This window comes from Orcinus orca, chromosome 16, assembly GCF_937001465.1.
Source record: "Orcinus orca chromosome 16, mOrcOrc1.1, whole genome shotgun sequence".
In the NCBI taxonomy this organism is placed as follows: Eukaryota; Metazoa; Chordata; class Mammalia; order Artiodactyla; family Delphinidae; genus Orcinus; species Orcinus orca.
The window spans coordinates 16,217,768-16,237,814 of NC_064574.1; the positions used below are offsets into that span (position 1 = coordinate 16,217,768).

General features: G+C 42.6%; 1 protein-coding gene across 2 annotated transcripts; it reads right to left on the reverse strand.

Annotated features, from left to right (window-relative positions):
* Positions 1 to 110: 110 nt before the first annotated feature.
* Positions 111 to 19,984, reverse strand: YWHAB (tyrosine 3-monooxygenase/tryptophan 5-monooxygenase activation protein beta). Of its 2 annotated transcripts, none has more exons than XM_004272889.4 (6): positions 19,791 to 19,984; positions 6,786 to 7,088; positions 4,502 to 4,625; positions 3,491 to 3,654; positions 2,373 to 2,468; positions 111 to 2,074 (listed from the first exon to the last, which is right to left on the reverse strand). In XM_004272889.4, the coding sequence occupies exons 2-6, from the start codon at positions 7,083 to 7,085 to the stop codon at positions 2,018 to 2,020; spliced, it is 741 nt and encodes a 246-aa protein (XP_004272937.1). In that variant the 5' UTR covers positions 7,086 to 7,088; positions 19,791 to 19,984; the 3' UTR covers positions 111 to 2,017. The 2 variants fall into 2 exon arrangements, with proteins under 2 accessions (XP_004272937.1, XP_033289683.1); XM_033433792.2 differs by lacking the exon at positions 19,791 to 19,984 and adding an exon at positions 19,301 to 19,452.
* Positions 19,985 to 20,047: the final 63 nt, after the last annotated feature.

Sequence of the window (20,047 nt, forward strand, 5' to 3'; positions counted from 1 at the left end):
GAAGCTGCTCCCTCCTTTTAAGGAGCAGAGCCCTAAGTAAGTGTGATCCGAACAGTTAGCTAGTTCTGGTGGTGATACAGGCGGCGCCACACATCAATGCACAGGCCAACTAACTGATAAAATTTTTTATTTCACTTTTGAGTTTTTACACTTTTCCTGATTATTCCGTGTAAGGTGGAAACTAGAACTGTTTAAAAGACATACACAAATCGAGTACATCAATAACCGGGGTTTTTTCTTTTTTGCTATACTATTTTCACAACCACAGGTGTGCTTGCTAGGCAATATAACCATCACAGAAGCAAACGTGAGGCAGAATACTGGTGAGGAAAAACAAAGCAAGAGAGAGCTACCAGATATACAGACAGGCTCGTTCCACATTCACTACTGCGTTTTCAAGCGCCAAGTATTAACTGCACATTTTTGTTCAGCTAGAAAGGAGAGGGATTTTTTTTTCTTTTTTTTCCTTTTGGTTTGTTTGAAATCAGTGCATGAATGTTTCTCATTTCAGCAGATGGACAAACAGATGGACACTACGGCTATGGGGAATGTTCAGGGGAGGGGGGGGATACTGTGAGACTGGTAGGCCTGGCTATTCCCAACTCTCCCCATCGCAATGTTCATGCAACTTCCCTGCATTACAGGGTCTTGTTGAAACGTGTCTGTGAACTTGACAGGATGGGTACACTTGGGAGAGCTGGTGACAGGTGCTAATAAGCATCATCAGGGCTGGCTGCAATGTAAGGAGAAACCATGGATAGTTAAAAATACTTTTTTGAGTCAGATCTTGGTGTGACTGAAGAGCAACCACCGTTCTGAGAACTGGAAGAAGACAGAGCTGAGATGCGGAAGCTCTTTTCAACTCTCTGAAGCAAGGCTGGCTCACCGAAGTGCTCATCAACATCCCTCACCCCCTCCAGGTCCCCTGTCCCTGCTCATCTAGTACTAAACAGTGAGCAAAAGGCAAAGAGAAAGAGAATGCACAAAGAAAACAATGTAAGGAAGCCGAAGGACAGAAATTGAGAGAGAGAAGAGAAAACCAAAGTCAACAGTCAAAAAGGACAGTGGGAAAGAATGTTTAGATTTCAAAATTTTAAAGCCCCGAGCCAGGAAGAACCTAAAGACTGAGTACTTACTCCTCAAGTGAAAGGCAATCTCTGCAGAACATTATTCTTAAAGATGTTACCCAGGAAACAGATAAGGCCATTCATAAGATACACGGCTTTTTTTTTTTTCCTTCTTGAGCTCGTGGTTACAGGGAAAACAGATTCCACTATGGAAGCACAAGTTGCCAATCAGTAACATGCTGCTGTAGGAAAGGGGCTGGAATCACGTGTGGCCTGTGAGCACTGGACCTCTGCATGGTGTCCTAAGCCAGGTATCTGCCACCAAGAATGTTAATTTCTGGCTTCGACTGTCCTCAGAGGAAGACACTGTGGCCATCCGCAGTCATGAACCTTTGAGTGGCAACAGCCCCAACGGGTCAAGTGTCTACAAGCCCTGAACAGAACAGGCAGAATCACTGTGAATTACCATGAAACTCGAATGCCAAACTAGAGGTGTCTCACTCCAAGTCCCAGTGTCACAATATAATCTCTATAACTTTCTGTACAACTTTACAATGGAACTGTGTTTCACTGACTGTTTTGAATTGAATTAAACTTTCCAAAAAGTTACACATAATTCAGGTCTATTTTGTTTTCTACCAGTAAGAGTTCTGCTAAATTACAAAACCCCATAATCACAGTGTTCAGTTTTTTTTAAAAAATTAAACACACAGTAATCCTGTCAATGTTCATCAAAATCAAAACTTCAGAATGCCGTGGCATTTATGTGACCAATCTGAGTTTTAGATACAAATACCAGCTGCTTATCCCATGGACCATTTTTGCTAGGCTGAGGCTGTGAAAAACTGAAAGTCGACGTACGATTCTTTTTTTTTTTTTTTTTATCGCACAAAGGGATATACGTGGAGGGTACAGAGTGACACTGAAGAGATCACAAAGCACAACAGACATTAGTTCTCTCCCTCCCCAGCATCTCCTTCATCTCCCTGGTTTTCCGACGTCCACAGCTGCAAAAGAAAAACAGAGCTATAAACAAAGTAGGGCTACTAAAAGCTTCCTCAGGGAGGTGGCCCAGTGTGTATCATCTCATCTCATTCAACTGTTTAAAATTCTTCCTATATTACTGCAGACAGTGATGGCAAAGGTCAAAACTTCAGTAGGCACTTATAACCAATTAAAAAACTTAACTACACTTACAGGGTACAAATCCCCTCTTGAGTCTTAGGCAAGAGTGAATTACGAGGTAGAGGAATGGGAATAAGCTATAAGCCCTCCAGAAGCACTCATGGAATCAGCAGTACTTACAGTGAGATTGTCCCTAAGCAACTGCATGATCAGGGTGCTGTCTTTGTAAGACTCTTCATTCAGTGTGTCCAATTCAGCAATCGCTTCATCAAATGCCTAAAACAAAGAGCCTTCAGCAAAGAAGTCACAGGTTCCTTGGAACTAGTTTAGCCCAATGTTTTTCTGCTAACAAGTGACTATCATTTCTCTTTCTGTACAGTACTTTGGGGGAACCTAGGTCATTGTTACCTTGTTTGCTAGTTATGTCAGCAAACACATGATGCTGGTTTACCAAGCGTCAACCAAAAATGACAAAAATTCCTAGATATGACCTTTACCTATTAAGTCAACAGGTATTACTGTTAACCCAGCACACTCATTCTAAGCAAACTCACATGATTTTTCAATTACCAAAGACGTTTCTAGTAATCCGCCCTTTTTCTTTAAGCTGAAACTCAAAAGGTCTGGATACAAGGGATAAATGGAGAACAGAAGTTCACACCACTAAATCTGATTCAATTAAGCGATGGAACTTTGAGCATTCATTTCACACATTTTTACCAACTAAAAAATTTTAAAAGAGTGTGCATATTGAAAGACTACAAAAATATGTAGAAAAGGCAGCTGGGTTACCAAAAGAAGACAGGAGGTAATTCAGTTAACAAAGAAAACAAGATCTGATTTCCTTCCTTTACAAGCCATAACCTCCAATCTTGGTACAAGGATGACAATGTACAATACAGTGGAGGCCTACAGTCCAAAGCGTGACAAAAACAACAAACTACCTTCTCCCTGGATTGTCCACAACCACCCCCAGCCCCAAAAGAGTAATCAAACAACACAAACAAAAATCAGCAGAAGGCACTGAGAAGTCAAGCAGCAATAGGTGTGTATTTATTCCATAAAAGATATATACTCCACCCCCAGAAAAATCTTCACAAAAGTCCAAGAAAATGAGTTATGTTCAGGTAATTAAAAAAAGGTACCAAAAAGCACAAGCAGTTTTACTATGATCAGAAACCACAGAGGGCACAACAATGTAAAACAACTATACCCCAATAAAAAATAAATAAATTTAAATTAAAAAAAAAATTCTGCCAAAAAAAAAAAAAAGAGAAACCACAGAGGGTCTTTCTCACCGTTTTTGCCAGGCTGCAAGCCTTTTCAGGAGAGTTTAGAATCTCATAGTAAAAGACGGAGAAGTTAAGCGCCAGGCCCAGTCGAATTGGGTGTGTAGGCTGCATTTCTTTCTTACTAATTTCAAATGCTTCCTGGTAAGCCTGCTGGGAGTTTGACACAGTGGCTATAAGAAAGATAAAAAATATGAAAGGTTGGGTCTTTCACAGATTGCATCATATGCTGGATCCACTATCAAATTATTTTACCAAACTGGGCTGGAGCACATGCGCTATCAAACGAGGGTCAGTGTCTCTACCACTCGATGAACAATCCTTTGTTAAATGTGTACTCTAATCCAAGTACCATATTAAACGCTTGGAGGAAAAACAAAGACCATGATGACAAAGTCTACAAAAGCAGTTAGGAAATACAGAAATAACCCTGAACAAGACAGAACATGGAAAACAATGAGCTCTGATAGAAAAATCATGGACTTCAGAGTCAGACTCAAAGCTGGAATCCCCAACTCTTATTCATTAAGTGTGTGGTCTGGACTAAGTGAAAACCTCTGTGAGCCTTGGTTTCCTTATCAGAAAAAAGGGACAGACTCCCACCTACACTCCTAGCGTTGTGTGAGGGATAAATGAGACACACAGGAGGCACTTAATAAGGCATAGCTATAATTGTCACCATTACACTAATGCATGTATATGACAAGAGAAATGCATCTCTATTTACTATGATGGTTTCGTTCTACCAAACATTTTAAAGTTTCACCTCTAAAAGAGAGCTACCAAATAATCCTTAAAATAAAGACCTCTTTAAATGCACTGCTGCACCACACTTTTAATGCCCCCCATACGTGCCCCTTAGATACATCTGTCAACTCCCATGACCCTGTTTAACACTGGTCAGCACAATGCTGTGGTCCTTTAAATTCTGACTACAAACAAAGCAAAAACTTCAAATTATTATGAAGACTGGCTCCATTATTGGTCAAATTTCTTTTAAAAAAAAAAAAAGTTACTTACTTTGTTTATTGTCTCCAGATGCCACCTCAGAAAGATATCTAAAATAATCGCCTTTCATTTTCAAGTAGAACACCTTACTTTCTGGTTGTGTAGCATTGGGAATAAGGTATTTGTCCAACAGCTCCTAAAAAGTGATTCACATTCTGTTAAGACTCTGGAAATATTACTTACAAGATGTTAAAACTATGTTTGAGATTCAAGATACACACTACCACTTCTAAATAAATTTTTTGGAAGATTGAAAAAAATCATAATTTTCATCCAAAGGTTTTAAATAGTTTTTAGCCCAGGTCATAACAGATGCCAGTATTTGTCTATTAAAAATCACTTTGACCGTCCATAAGGGGTTGATTAAAGTATAGCCATACAATGGAATGCTACATAGGCATTTGGAAAGGTTCTCCAAAAGAAGTCTGGGGTGGGGGGTTGGGGAGGAAGCAGATAATAAAAACCATGTGACTCCTATTTTAATATTAAAATAGATATGTGTACATGCACAGAAATACCTAAGGGAAAAGTCTGGAAGAATATTTATCAAGATGTTAATAATGGTTCTCTAGGTGGTTGAATTAGAAGTGATTTTTTATTTTCTTATTTATACTCTTCTGCCCTGTGCTTTTTTTAAAAAAAAAACATGAACTTGTATTAATTCTGTAATTAGAGAAAAAAAAAAACTTTCCATTTTGGGAGAAAAAAACGTGATAATAGGGCAAACCTGCCAAGAACTAAGTTTCGAATTGATCGGACCTGGGTAGAAATCCCTCCTCTGCTGCTTACTATCTGTATGACCCTGGACAAATGACCTAATCGCCCTGAGCCTCAGTTTCTTCAGCTACACACAGGGAAGCATTAGCCACCTCCCAGCGTACTTATGAGGATAAATGAGCCAGTGTTCACAAAGTGCTTAACACGCTGCCTGGCACGCAGTAAGCACTCCAAAAGTAGCTAATACTATTATTAATAATAAATTCCTTTAAACATTTATGCTTACAACAAAAGCAGTTCTGAAGGAGTCCAAGCTTCGTATACAGAGCAATATTTTCGAAGAGTTGTTTTAGAATGTGGCATCCTGAAAAACTGGTTAAGAGGCAGTAAGTACCATGCTTTTCTTCACATTCTTTCAGATGCTCATAAAAGCTGGTCTACAGTTCAGGAATTAGGGAACTTTCTTGCCTTTGGAATGCATGCCATACTTCATCTGAATACCAGATGTAGCTAACATTCAGGAATTAGTGCACCGTTAACAAACCCCCAAATTACCAACAGGCAACAAATTTAGCCATGACACTCTTACACCACGACTCTAACAAAAAGAGCAGCTCAATGCAAAAGCTTAGTTGTAAGGGGATTTAATCAATCAAAGTGAGAAGATGCAGGGGGCAGTAGTCGTTTTAATATTCCTTGCAGACAGACAGGGTGTAACTCCTTATGGGTTAGGGATGAGTACTGCCTGGAGGCTGACAAGCTTTGTACTGGTTTTCAAAAGAAAGGTGTCAAGGGCAGTAACTCGGAGAGGCAGCCAGCAGGGGAGGAGGTAGATCCACAAGTGTGAATTCCTTTTCCCTTCAAAGCAGCCCTCACTGTTCATTTTTACCTGATTTCACCTGGAAGAAAAAGAAAGTTCCCAGTGGGCTCAGGATGTGAGGGAAAGACAATATGATCATGATTTGCTCTAGGATATGCACCCCTCCCATCCAACCCCAGACTGTGGCTCAAGGGAAAGCAGTTAGGAATCAGTCGTCTGACTAAGGCTTATATAAAACACCAGAGAGGAGAATCCCCAAACCACTTCTGATCTGCCTTCGGAATGCAGGCCCGAACTGATGGACACGGCTACCTTTCAGACAAAAACTGGACTCCACGCTGTGCAGGGACTGGGGAGGGGCTAAAAGGCAGGTCGGCTTTCTGCTCCTCTCTCCCCTACTGGAGATGGCACTGCCATCAGACTAATACAGAGAATAGCCTCTCTGTGGCTGCATCTATCAAAAATCCTGCCTCTCTGGCCTCAACTTCTAAAGAAAAGATGGAGGGATGCTGACCAAGTGTACCTGTTTTTCAGAGGTCTTTGGAAGGGAGAGGAAAATACTCCATAAGAGACGAGCAACCTCTGATCAGGTAAGAGGTAAGAAAAAAATCACATCGTATGCTTAAAACTTAGCTGCAAATGGTTTGCAGCTTCCCAGTGTATTCAGACACCTCTCTCATGAGCTGTTTGAGAGTTCGCATTCGTACATGAAATGAATACTATTAGAAATCGTTTAGAACAGGAACACCGGCCTCTTACCAGAACATCGTTGCAGATGTCCTGCAGCTCTGCCTCAATCTTCTCACGATACTCTTTGCCCATCTGCTGCTTCTTCTCATTCCTCTCTGTTTTCTGTTCGATGCTGGAGATGACACGCCAGGAAGAACGACGGGCACCGACCACATTCTTGTAGGCAACAGACAGCAGGTTTCTCTCCTCGTTGGAGAGCTCGTGCCCCTGCTCTGTGACTGCCTTCATGGCCGCAGCCATGTCATCGTAGCGCTCCGCCTGCTCGGCGAGTTTGGCTTTCTGTACCAGCTCACTTTTATCCATGGTCATTCCCTAGAACAAGAGCAAGAGAAAGAGAGAGAAAGCGAATGTCAGGCTTCGGGGTCCAGGAAATGCACGCATGAATCTTCTTCCAACCCATCTGGAAGGAAACATACCTAAATGGGAAGCATCTACTTCCAAATGCCCTCAGTAATATCGAGCATGAACGCCTGCAGGGTTAGGTACTTTGCTATCGTCTTTTTTACTATTTTGGTCAATTTTCCCAACAGTCCTACAGGGCAGATATGTTCACAACAATCCTGCCCCCTCCTATGAGGTGAAGAAATGGAGGTTCAGAGGAGGCAAGTGGCGTGCCCAGGGCTAGGAGGTGGTAGAGAGCCAGAACTCAAACTCAAGTCTCTCTCGAGTTGTTTTCTTCCACTTTCCTAATCTGCCTCCTCAGTGCACAGAGACGGCTTAATTCTTTAGAATCTTATTTAAATATAAGTCCTTTTCTTCTTTCAAGAATTATCTGGTTTTGCTGTTTTTCCCCAAAGTATGTGGAAAAACACCTGAAGTGGGACGACTGTTTCAATCAATGTTAAAGCAAAAGGTATGACTTTCAGTGTTATATTTGGCAGTGCCCATGAAGCAGCAGGTACCTAAAAAACAGGAGCCATTTTTATCACATCTTCTGCGGCGCACTAAATTTGTTACAAGGACACACTGTCCACGAGAGCACAGACTTGAGGCAGGCAGATTTGGCTCTACCTAGCACCAGCTCTGCTACTTACAAGTGGCATGACCTTGGTCAAATCACTCAGCCTCCGAGAGCTTCCGTTTCCTAACTGGAGAATAAGAATATTCCCAACTCTCCAAGGGCCACTGTGAGGCGCAAATGACCTCATCTATGTGAAGGCACTGTGAAAAGTCTAGACGTTATATACAAATATCAAGCACTAACTCTGTACGTGGTACAGGCTGCAGGAGATATGGGTGTATTCACCAAGATGCACAGCAACAGAAGTGCAAACCATAATTGAGTTTGCACAAGTTTTCCTGAAATAGACAAAAGTCTTAGTGATTGCAGTTTATCATTTTACCAAACCCTCTATACACCAATCAGTGAATGCCTCTTAAATAATGCACCTCATCTTAGTCAATTCCCCACTATAATAATCACCATTAACAGAGTGCAATAATTTTTGGATAGCACGTAGCTAAAAAATTATTTATTAACCAGTAAGAGTTAGTTTTATGTACTGTTGGTTTGAATTTCAATTGTACATCCACCTGTGCCACAGTGTAAAAGTACACTAATATCTTAGGTGTAAAAAGATAAAATACTACTTTAAAGAGTGGTAAGAATATCAATATTTTTAAAACAAATTCTCTTATCACTTTATACATTGTATCACAATTTAAGACTGTGGGGGAAAAAAAAAAAAAGACTGTGGCTTTGCCTCAAGTCATTTCTGTATTTTCAAGGGAGAAATTCTACAGACAGGGCCCTACCACAAAAAAAAGTTTTATTAGATGGAGGACGATTTTAAGATACACCCTAAATCTAGACAATTCAGAAAGAGTTGGTTCTCTAGTTCAGAACTGCGAGTTTTCTTCCCACAACTTATTATCTAAATCATATTCAGAGCTGTGTCCTATGTAAGGCTCGCTGATTCTAACCTTACACTCTGAAGCAGATCTCACCTTGATCCGTCTGACTTCACCCACATCACCAGAATGAGACTACAACAGAGATAATAATCCATCCACTCTCCTACATTTCCCAGCAACCCTTCTGCACTTCGGAGGGGTCATACAGTTAGTTCTGTCCAATGAAACATAAGCATAAATGACACTACTTCCAGGTGTTGAAACTGCACAAAACCACGTGAGGCCCTCTTCTCTCACAGCAGCCATGCGATCTAGATGGTGCTGTCACAAAACAGCAGTTTCTGTAGCCTGAGTCCGTGAGTGACCATGCAGTACAGAGACCCCTGCAGGTCCGCACTGGACGTGCAACGTGAAGCCACTGAGATGTGGGGGCTGCTAGTTACCACACACAACACAACCTAGTCCTACTCTAACACAAAGTCCATTGCAAATACACTATTCATCCTCTTAAAATTATATACTTCCTCCATACGTCTAACTTTCTCAATCGTAACATCTTTCTGATCAGGATACTATCTCCATCTTTAAACAACCCTACTTTATGATCCCTAAAAGTGAGAGGCAGAGGGAAGCCAACTTTCAACGAACTTTAGAAGTTTTCCAGTTTGCAGACTAATTCAGAGTTAGAAGTCACCTAGTGGCCCACTCCAAAGTACAGAAACAGCACCTGTGCAACTCTACCCAGGAAAGATTCTAATTAATAAAAGTCCTGGTCAAAGCCAATTCAACGCTAAGCTATCCCTGCAGTATTACAAAAGAGTAATAGAGAAATGCAATTAGCACTGCCTAAGGGATGCCATGAAACTCTTTGGCTCTACCAGGCCCCTCAACTAAGGTCCCCTCAACCCCCCGACTTCTCTTCCCAAACATTAAAAGTTAAATCATCTCTCTCCCAAGAATCCTGACGACTCCTTGGGAACTCCCAAATGTACACGCCCTATTTCTCAAAATAAAATGTGGCCTTTCTCGTTTGGGGCCAACTATTTCGGGCTTCTTTGGGATCACTGCAAAAGCTCTTGGAGACTGAGAACCGTGATGATATGGTAAAACTGAACGCATGCCTTAAAGAATGCAGTCATCTATTTAGAAAACTCTACACACACACACACCCAACAACTCACAACAAACAGAATCCATAGCTAAATGTCCTGATGCCTACTGCTTACATAACTTTTGACTTATATAACATGGATTTTGAAGCAGCTAGACCAATTTCAACAGGAAATGGGTTACACAACACCCAGCGTTTGGAGGAAGGCAGCAGACAAGGGAGAAATGAAATTGTTCCTATTTCTACATCCCTAATAAACCTCCCATCCATCATCTTTCCCTAGTCCCACTGCTTTCAGCCTCTCGTTACCTTTAACCTTCACATCTGCTCTCAGACCCATTTTAAAGTTCTGATCAAGTCACGTCCTGCTCAAAATCCTTTACAGTCCCTACTACTGACAGGAGAGTCAGATTTCCTCCCCTGTCAGTGAAGGTTTTCCAAGCTATCTCCCCAGGCTTCTCTCAAAATGGTTTTCTTACACGTGCTTCTCCGTCTCTGTGTCTGTGCTCACCAAGCCATCCCTCTGCCTGGAATGTCCTTTCCCGTTTATTCTGCATATAAAATTCTTCAGAGCACGGCTCAGATAGCATCCCCTCTATGAAACCTTTCTTAGGCCGCTTAACCTAAGCTGTCTAATCAGACAGCCACTGGCCACATGTTAAAACAGAAACGCCTCGGATATACGGAGTTAATTTTTTTGTCGGGGGGGGGGCCCACACTGCGCAGCTTGCAGGATTCTAGCTCCCCAACCAGGGATCAAACCTGGGCCACGCGGTGAAAGCGCCGCATCCCAACGACTGGACCGCCAGGAAAATCCCTGGAGTTAAATTTTTTTAATTACGAAAATTGATTTCATCCTTTCCCCCCATTTTTAAAATGCAGTTACCAGATAATTTTAAATTACGTGGGACTCACATCCTGTGTCTATTGGACAGCACTGCTCTGAGCTGAAAATATTCTCACAGAGCACTGCATCTATACTTCTCTTAATGTCTCAGCACATTTCTTCAGCACTACAATTATCTGTCTGTATCGCATACGCCCCTTCCCACACCATCAACTCCTTTAGGGCACACCCTCCGCAGCACCTCGCACAGAACTGGCATGAACAAATTCTCGCTGAATGAGCGAGCAGATCCTAAAGCTACAAATTTGGTAGAGTTCTGTCTCTTCTCAAATAATTCAAAGCACCTATTCTTCACAAGCACATTACGTCCTCATTACATCCGTACCTCACTCCATGTATCTCTGCATCTGATTTCAAAATTACCCTTAGTCATACCCAGACTCTTACTCAGCAACTTCAGATGACTCTCTTTTGGCTACTCCACCCAATCTAAACTCTTACCTGGCTTGCCAAGTCCTTCATAATTCGGCTCCTCTGTATGTATTAGGCTTTCGCATCCACTGTTCTCCAACATGTACCTTTCTTGCAGGCTGGACATCACCGAATACCCTTAATCATCATGCTTAAACCTGTCTGAAATTACTTCAGTAGTTCCCTTCATCTAGAAAGCCCCCCGTTTACTCCCTGCCTATGTAAACTCTATCCATCCGTCTAGGGCTAGAAAGCCTTCCTTGAATATCCCAGCCCCCACTGATCTACCCTGCCCACGAATCCAAACACACTCGTAGCCTCTTACACAGTCCAGGCTTCTCTAGGCCTCTGTTCTATATGTTCTATGGTCCAAGTAATGAGTGGTACACCACTTACAAACAGTGTTACATGTTATGTCCCCAAAGGAAAGCTTCACATTCATTTCTCATCTAATGCCTAAAACTTTGCCAAGTATAAAACTAATACTCAAGTAAGTATCTGTGAATTTTTTCAGCAGGTCATTACTGGGAGGCTACCTGTATGTGGTGTGGCAAGAGGCCTGTGTGTAAGCGCAGAGGCTGCCACTACACAGCCGTGTGAGCTCGGTCGATCTCAGTCTTCCAACCTCTGAAGTGGAGGCAACAGCAGCTACCTCAGGAGAGGTGCTCTGAAGATGAGGTGCAGGGAATCAAAGGATGATAAATGTGGAAATCTTTTTTAAAAAGTGCATAGTGCACAACAAATTGGAAGTACTGTTATTCCTCTCATAGTACCTACACATCACTGTTTTAGCCCATAAATGTGAGCTTGGAATTAAGAAAAAAAGAAGACAACCCATGAGAAGGAAAAACAAGTCTAATCTTGTACAGGAAGCGAATATGTTACGATGTAATATTCCTGATAAGACTCCACCCCTCAACGTCCTGAAGAATGGACACACTTGTTAACTGTAACACTTTCTTTTATAAATTTATTTATTTATTTTTGGCTGCACTGGGTCTTCCTTGCTGCGCGGGCTTTCTCTAGTTGCAGCGAGCGGGGGCTACTCTTCATTGCGGTGGACGGGCTTCTCATTGCGGTGGCTTCTCGTTACGGAGCACGGGCTCTAGGCGCGCGGGCTTCAGCAGTTGTGGCTCGCAGGCTCTAGGCACGCAGGCTCAGAAGTTGTGTCGCACGGGCTTAGCTGCTCCGCGGCATGTGGGATCTTCTCGGACCAGGGCTCGAACCTGTGTCCCCTACATTGGCAGGCTGATTCTTAACCATGGCACCACCAGGGAAGTCCCAACTGTAACACTTTCATTCATTAGTTCCTGATTTCATTAAGAGGTGCCAAGTAGTGATGGTTTATAATCAGGGCCTACTTTTCTCCTGAGACTTTTGAACTGAGGACCCACCAAGAAAAACACTGGCAAGAGGGCCTTCATTTGCTCCTAAAAAGCCTTAAAAGGCTACAGTCTCCTCATCAGGCTTGGCACTAACGGTACAGAGTCAAAATACCAGAGGGGACAAATGTATGAGAGGCCACAAGAGGTCTAACCCTGCAGTAGACCAAGAGATTTCCCAGATCAGGAAGATGCTGACATGCTCTCAAGCACGGGCGTCTATCTCTCAGTCACTGCAGGCAGCACTTCAGAGGACTGGGGAGCATTTGCTGATTAAACCGGCAACTGCTTAGTGGAGAATGGGAAACCGTCTAAATATCCAACAGCGGAGTGGCTGAAAAGACACAGCTGGCACAAGATTACATGGCCGTCAAAAGAAGGGATTTAATGTCTTAGAAAGATCTGTTACAGAGGTATGGAGTGGCGGGAGCTGCACAACTGTCTTCCATTTTTGTAAAATATCCCCTAAAGAATGTTATGAGGAATAATTCTAAAGCTGCCCATGAAATAACAGGATTTCCCTCAAGTAAATGAAACCCTAAGTCAGACAGTGAATGCTAAAACAAAAGTATATATGAACCAACCTAGCCCCTCTATCTCAACCCTTTGCTTGAGGGATATTTTTCTAGCCCAGGACAGAATCCTGAGAGGTCATTTCCCAGTGGCCAGAAGGAGATATCCAAGGATAAGAAGGGACAAAAATTAAAATAAAAATGACTATCCACTGCTAATCCATATTTAAAAAAGCACTGCAAAGGACCTTAGGAAATGTGGCCTTGAGAAGTATTAACTTTCAGCTATGTTTTGTTTTCAAGGAAAAGAACATGCTCAATTCTAAAATACTGAGCTTTAATTGAGTTTAATAATTTGCTAGAAATTTAAAACGAGGATTCCATTATCAGGTGTCAGGATTACTGAAGCTCCGACATGAAACCCATATGACTGGGACCTGTTTTTAGGAAAGCCCTACATACAACAAATCTGGGCTTCTAAAGAGAAATTAGGTAATTTTTAAAATAATGTCTCCAAATCTCAGTTTCCTCAAATGTTAAAAGGAAACATTAATAGCTATCAAATAAGATGATATACATAAAATGCCTAGACAGTACTGGTCAAAGTAAAGGCTTAATAAATAGGCATATATTCTCACTCTTAAGCTACATCACAAAAATACAATGTATATAATTTAATGTGTGTTGAAATAACTGCAAATGAAAAAACTACCAGTATTTCCAAGAACTCTCGTTTGGAGTTCAGAATAGCACGGTCCTCCCCTCAGAGAGCTGAAACTCTCAGGGTAGGAACATGAGAAGGGAGGGCAGACATACTTAAAGATTATAAAGCTTCCCCTTGAAGAAGCAACCAGGTAGAATTCAAAGGAGGAGGTTTAGTTTCAAAGGGGCTGGGTCCTGACTGGTTTTATGGGTTGGAGGGGTTCTGTGTAGGACAGAAAATGGGGGCTCCAGGAAGGGACAGGAAATACAGATGTATGAATAAAGTGCATGTATGTTTTTTTAGATGAAAAAGAAATCACAGGCCAAAGTAGATGAGGAACTGAGAAGAGTTAAGAATCTGGAGAGAGGAAACTGACAGGAGCACCTTAAAAATCTAGGCTAAGGGTGGGAGGGAGGGAGACGCAAGAGGGAAGAGATATGGGAACATATGTATATGTATAACTGATTCATTGTGTTATAAAGCAGGAACTAACACACCATTGTAAAGCAATTGTACTCCAATAAAGATGTTAAAAAAAGAAAAATCTAGGCTAAAAAGTTCCACGGGGTAAGGAACTGACAAGTAAATCCTGAAGAGCATTCACGGACAGACCGCCCCAGACACAGCACCGTCAAGTCAAAGTTACAGTCCTGGAGTTACTCTGCTGAAGGAAAGGCAGATGCCAAACTACTGTGGGAGGGACTGAGAGAGTCAGTGGGGCCAGGTGTCTAGTGGGTGTTACCACGAAAAAATGAAGTCCTCCTGGCTCTCAAAGAATTTTAATACTCAGTGAAAAACACCGCTCTAAAAACGGGTCTGTGTGCCATTCTACACACAAAATTCAGAGTCCTTTAATAAATTTAATTCTATTCACATGCTTGCAGGCTCTTTGTTAGAAAATGAAACACAGCATGTCTAAAATACAAAGGCAATAGCTCTGATATCCTGCCAACACTGAATTGTGGAGGGAAACATCACTTCTGCTTCAAAATCCCTTCCTTCTTTCATATCAATTGTTGAATATCATTGTTAATTATGTCCAATTAGCCAGAATTAAACCTGAAACAATGGAGGTGTGAAGTGATATGCCCAAGCTCATAGAATGTGAATCAATAGCAGACATGACAATAAATTGACCTCTTGATCAATGGAACAGAATAAAAAATTAAAATATGCTAATTCTGATTCATAAGGATAATCCAATTGGTCAACCTTGTGAATAAGTTCAAAGGCTTTGGGCCCACCAACATAATGGAACCCAGTCCAATTTACCAGTACTACACACCAACTCCATAGATTACCTGATCTCTTGCGCATCTCAGTTTTCTCATGCATTAAAATAGGCAAATCTACCTAAGAGGGTTCTTGTAAGGAGTAAAATAGATCACGATGCAAAACATTTAGCACAGTCTCTGCACACTTTAAGCACTAAAATGGCAGCTACAGTACATTCCACACAGAAGTCTACAAACGGTCAGCCAGTGAAGGGACACTTACTACACATCTCATTTCTTTTCAATCCAGATGGCTTTCCCTGAGACTTTTAAAAGGAAGGCACATGTTAACTTACATATGCCTATTTCTAAAGTAGCACTGATCAGAATTTAGTGTAAATGTCTTTGTTGGCTCCCACACTGGATTGTGAGCTTAAGGTAGGAACCCAAACTTCTATCTCTGGGCACCCAACATGTAGCACAATGCCTGCCACACTGAATGTGAAACTACCTGATCAACTGATGCAGTGTTTTAAAGTGAACAAGGCTGCTATTTCCTATGTGGACAGAGGTAAGCAGACCACTTCTGACCTATAAAATACAGACTATATTTAAACTGTCTTAGGCTACTCTTTGAAAAAAGCCATCTCAGCTCCAGTCAGGAGACAACACTATGCTCTCTGACCAATCGTTTCTCAGGTACCCATTGTTGTATCTCTAGGTTCAAACTGAGTTTCAAAAAGCCCTTGAACTCCTCTAGTTAAAAGTCCAACCAATTAGTTATACAAGAAGCCACACCAGCTTATTGGTTTAGTAAATAACAACAAAATACCCATCATTTACGGTCTGCCTAAATGTGCAAAAAGTTCGGGGTTTATATCAACTCCTTCAACCGTAAGCATCCTAAGGGGCAGGTGTCATTGTCCCAATAACCTGCCTCACAGGTATATTTGGTACACGCTCCTTCCTCTGTGCAGCACCGCCTCCTAAAGATCAATATGATTCTTAATGATTACTTAAGGAAAAGAGAGAATGAACACTTTTTTGAAGAACCATACAAAGTCATTACAGTCAGGTTTGAGAATTAGACTTAATTTATCTAGCTTTAAAAACCAAAATAAAATTAGTTTATAACAGCATATGTCAAAAACTCATCAGACTGTCAAACAAGCTTTAAGGTGAGCTTTGTGGGCAAACAATAACAATGGCCGGGGCTCATATCAACTTTATTGTCTCCTCCAATCTCTGCTCTGGTCAAGGCCATTCAGAAATAACTTTTATTGTTGGGTCTCCTAGGGAAAACAATGAAATAAACTAACCAGTACAGGAAAAAACTTACACAATAGAGGGCTGGCCAGATTATTTTAAAGTCACCTTACTAACCTACAGTCTGCTGGAAATGCCTTGATCTGAAGGCCATCAATCAATTTCATCTCATTGTAAGTATCAGAAACATATAATTATGCTTATGTTAGAAGATCTTTTAGCAGAGAAAGCGGAAAGATGATTGGCTTTTAGCATACACATGACAAAACAGAAAGTACTTTCATCCATTTTTCCTCCCTAAATTAAGTAGTCCCTTTAGAAAAATCCCCTCAGAATCCAGCTCTGTTAGTTTCTCCATAATGACACAGAGAAGACTAGGATCTATTCATGTAGAGACCAAGATGGTTTTAAAGCTTAAAAATTGCTATTATACAACTAATTTCTTGCCTCCTAGCTAGTGTGAATTGCGGTCACCTGTCCTTAGAAAAATGTAGGAACCTAGGAACTTAAATTCCCTTTACAAGTAAATTTTAGTTCATTCTCTATGGTACCCTCATTTAAGGAAAACTGCTTAGTTTAATGCCACTGAAATAGTGGATAGCATAATAGGACATTTTAATTTAGAATTCTTTCTCTACTTACGTAGATATAGATACTTGGTCCTGACCAAATTCTACTAGAACCTAGGATTGGATAAATCAGTGTGCCACAAAGTAGCTGATGAATCTTCTCCCTAGTATGAAGCAAATACTAGAAAAACTGGGTTTTTCACAAGCTTGCTTCCTAATGCACACCAGCAGTATCCTCCCTGTATGCCAGAATAAATATACTACCGCCCCCCCAGAAACTACACTATATCTATTTCCAAAAATAGCTAAAATTCCTGTCCAAACACATTTACTTGAATAAGATACAGGTAAAGAAAAATTAACTACTAGATGGTATTCACATGAAGAATATACATGTGTTGTTCTACCACAAGTAGAAATCTATCATTAGAGCCAGACTGCCTGGGTTTGATTCCTGGCTCCAGCACTTACCCAGTGCTGGGTGTGTGTATGCCCCCAGGAAAATTATTTAACTTCTCTGTGCCTCAGTTTCCTCAACTGTAAAATGGGGCTAGCAGTACTTACCTATCATTGGCTGTTATGAAGGCTCAGTTAATATGTGTAAAGTGCTTAGAACAAAGCTTGGCACATACAAATGGGAGCTGTTATTATTACAGCTTGATGCTACCTCATCAGTTGATGAATAAATCATATGGAAGGACTTTGTATGTGCCTATGCTCTATAGCATATATGCATATGTCTTATGTATATATATATGTATATTCAGGAATGTAGTCAAGCAACATTTATTAAACATCTGGTATATCTCACACCCTTATTTTAATTATTGAGTTTGTCACAATAATACATCAAAGACTATTACCATTTGCACTGATCAGATGAGAAAATGGGCTCAGAAAGACTGAAGATGCTCTACACAAAACTGTTCCAGAAAAATGTATCGTTTTTTGAAAGCAACATGTATACAAAGTAGAATGCAACCAAGGGGGAAAAAAGCCCTTAACAGTGAACTCTGTGATGAAAACACAAAACCGAAAGCTTATATTTAACAATTTCGTCTGTAAAAAGGTCTCTTGACAACTCTGGAGACAGAGAAACCAGGAACCAGAGATTAAGCAGCACACTGAAGACCACATTACTATAAAATGCTGCAGGCAAGAGCGGAATCAAACTTATCTGACTCCAAGTCCAGTGCACTTTCTGCTTCTATATCCATAGCCAAATGGGTAAAATGCACTTTTTGCAGTGGCCCAAACCTCTGGAGACTCTGCCTCCAGAACTAGCATTAGGGGAATGTGCTCAGCCTGGTTTTGTGGAGGCTGCTTCCCTGATCCACAGAGCTCCGGTTCTAAAATGGCTCCAACGTAACACAAGCACGGCATGATGGGAAATGTACAGAAGATTATAGGGTAGGAGCTGTACTCCAGGGGCTGATAGGCCGTAAATATTTGCTACTGATGAAAGAGGAGATTCAACCTGGAAACCAGGTGTGTGGTCTAGGTCAGATCATCTCATTTCTCATAAGAACTTCATCTGTAACATGGGTGAATGGTTTCTCATCTCATTGAAAGGAGAGGCTTGGGAAATAATTCAGCAGTTGCTACTGGTTTATAAGCATTCCACTGTGAAGATCACCTGTAAAATTCTAACTTGAGTCCAATAAAAGTGACAGGTTTTACCCTCACCATGTGTGCTAAGGACACAGATCCTAGAAAAACGAGGGTTCCGGCAACTGATATATTCCTAAATAAGAAATGGGGTGCCCTAGAAGCAGTCAAGAAGGAAATGACTGAGCATCATTAACACATATAAATTTCTAACATGAAAAGGCAAAGAGCTGAGTACCCATGTGTCTAGTTCTATAAACTGCGTATGTGTGTGGTTTCATACGAACAATTGAGACAGAGTGAGAAATGCAGAAAATTTTTCATATTCTCCCAAGTGCTTCATCTTTCTGTTTTGGCTCCTGTGGCCGCCAGATTTTATATGTTCATAACAACATCTTGCCAGATTCTGTCTCTCACACAGGGCAAGCAAAATCAGAACCTGATGCTGTGTAGCCTTACCAAAGGGAAAAGCAGTGACGACAAGGACAAGAGACAGGAATTTTTACAGAAAGGTTGGTGAACTGTCTTACCAATACTGCCACCTTTGAAAACCCCATTACACGTGAGTTCTCCATTTGCAGTAGACAAAGATGTACTCATCTTGTGCAGAAAAGGGGCCTAATCACTCCCACCCCTTCGCCACCACCAGGGAGGCCACCAGGAAAATTTCAGTCCTAAAAACGTGCTAACACACAGTATGGGGGAATTTGGGGCGAGGACACAAAAGACTCTGGCATTAAATGACGGTAAATACCGTGGGAAAATATTCCGATTCTCAGCTTCCGACATTTTTTTTCCTGGGGATCGCGCCTGACTCAATAATCAGTTCCAACAAATGCATTTTCTTGATTCAAACCTCAACCCTGTGCCTCCCAGGGAATCTCGGGTCCTGCCAGGCTCCCAAACCAGCGAACGATGATGAAATGGCTTTACTGCAAAGTGGGAGGGGGTTTTCCCTCTGCTCTCTCCCAAGGTTAAACCCCTTACCCATCCAGAGGGAGTCCAGCAGGGGCACTGGGGATCGAAAGCTCGCCCGCATTTGGTTACATTTTCATTTGTGGAAACCGGAAAGCGAGGAGCAGGGGTGACAGGGCTGAAAGGGTCGGTTCTGGCCGCTCAAGGCGCAGGGAGGGGTCGCGCGGGGATCGAAGCTGGGTAGTGAGGGAGGGTCGGGGGTCCGCGGCTCGATGTCCCTTCCAGCCCGGTACGGTGCCGCACCCCGCCCGCCGGGCGGGGACGCAGGCGGCGAGGGCGGCCCGGGCCTCTCCCAGAACGAAGGGCCCGGCCCCGGAAACAGGGAGGGGCCGCGGCGAGGCCGATCCCGCGTCGCAAGCGGCCGCACGGGGCCGAGGAGGCCGCGCGCCGCCGCCCCGAGGGCCCACCCGCGGGGTCGACCTCGTCGCCACCGCCGCCGGTGGTGGGGGAGCTTTGGGCTCGGGCCCCCGGGGGCCCCAGGCGGACACCGCGCCGCACTCACCGTGGGAGGACTGCAGGGGAGCAAAGACGCTTGCGAGCGGAGCGAAGGAGCGGTGACCGCTTCCTTCCCAAGCCCACTCCTCCGGCGGCGGCTGCAGTGGCGGCGGCGGCAGCAGCTACCCCGGCTCCGGAATCGGCGGCGGCGGCGGTGGTGGCGGCGGCGGCTCCACTTCCGCTCCGGTCACCACTTCCGCTCTGGCCCGAGCCCCGCCCCTGCACCGCCTCCTCATTGGGCCAGCGGCGCACGGGGTTGCCCCG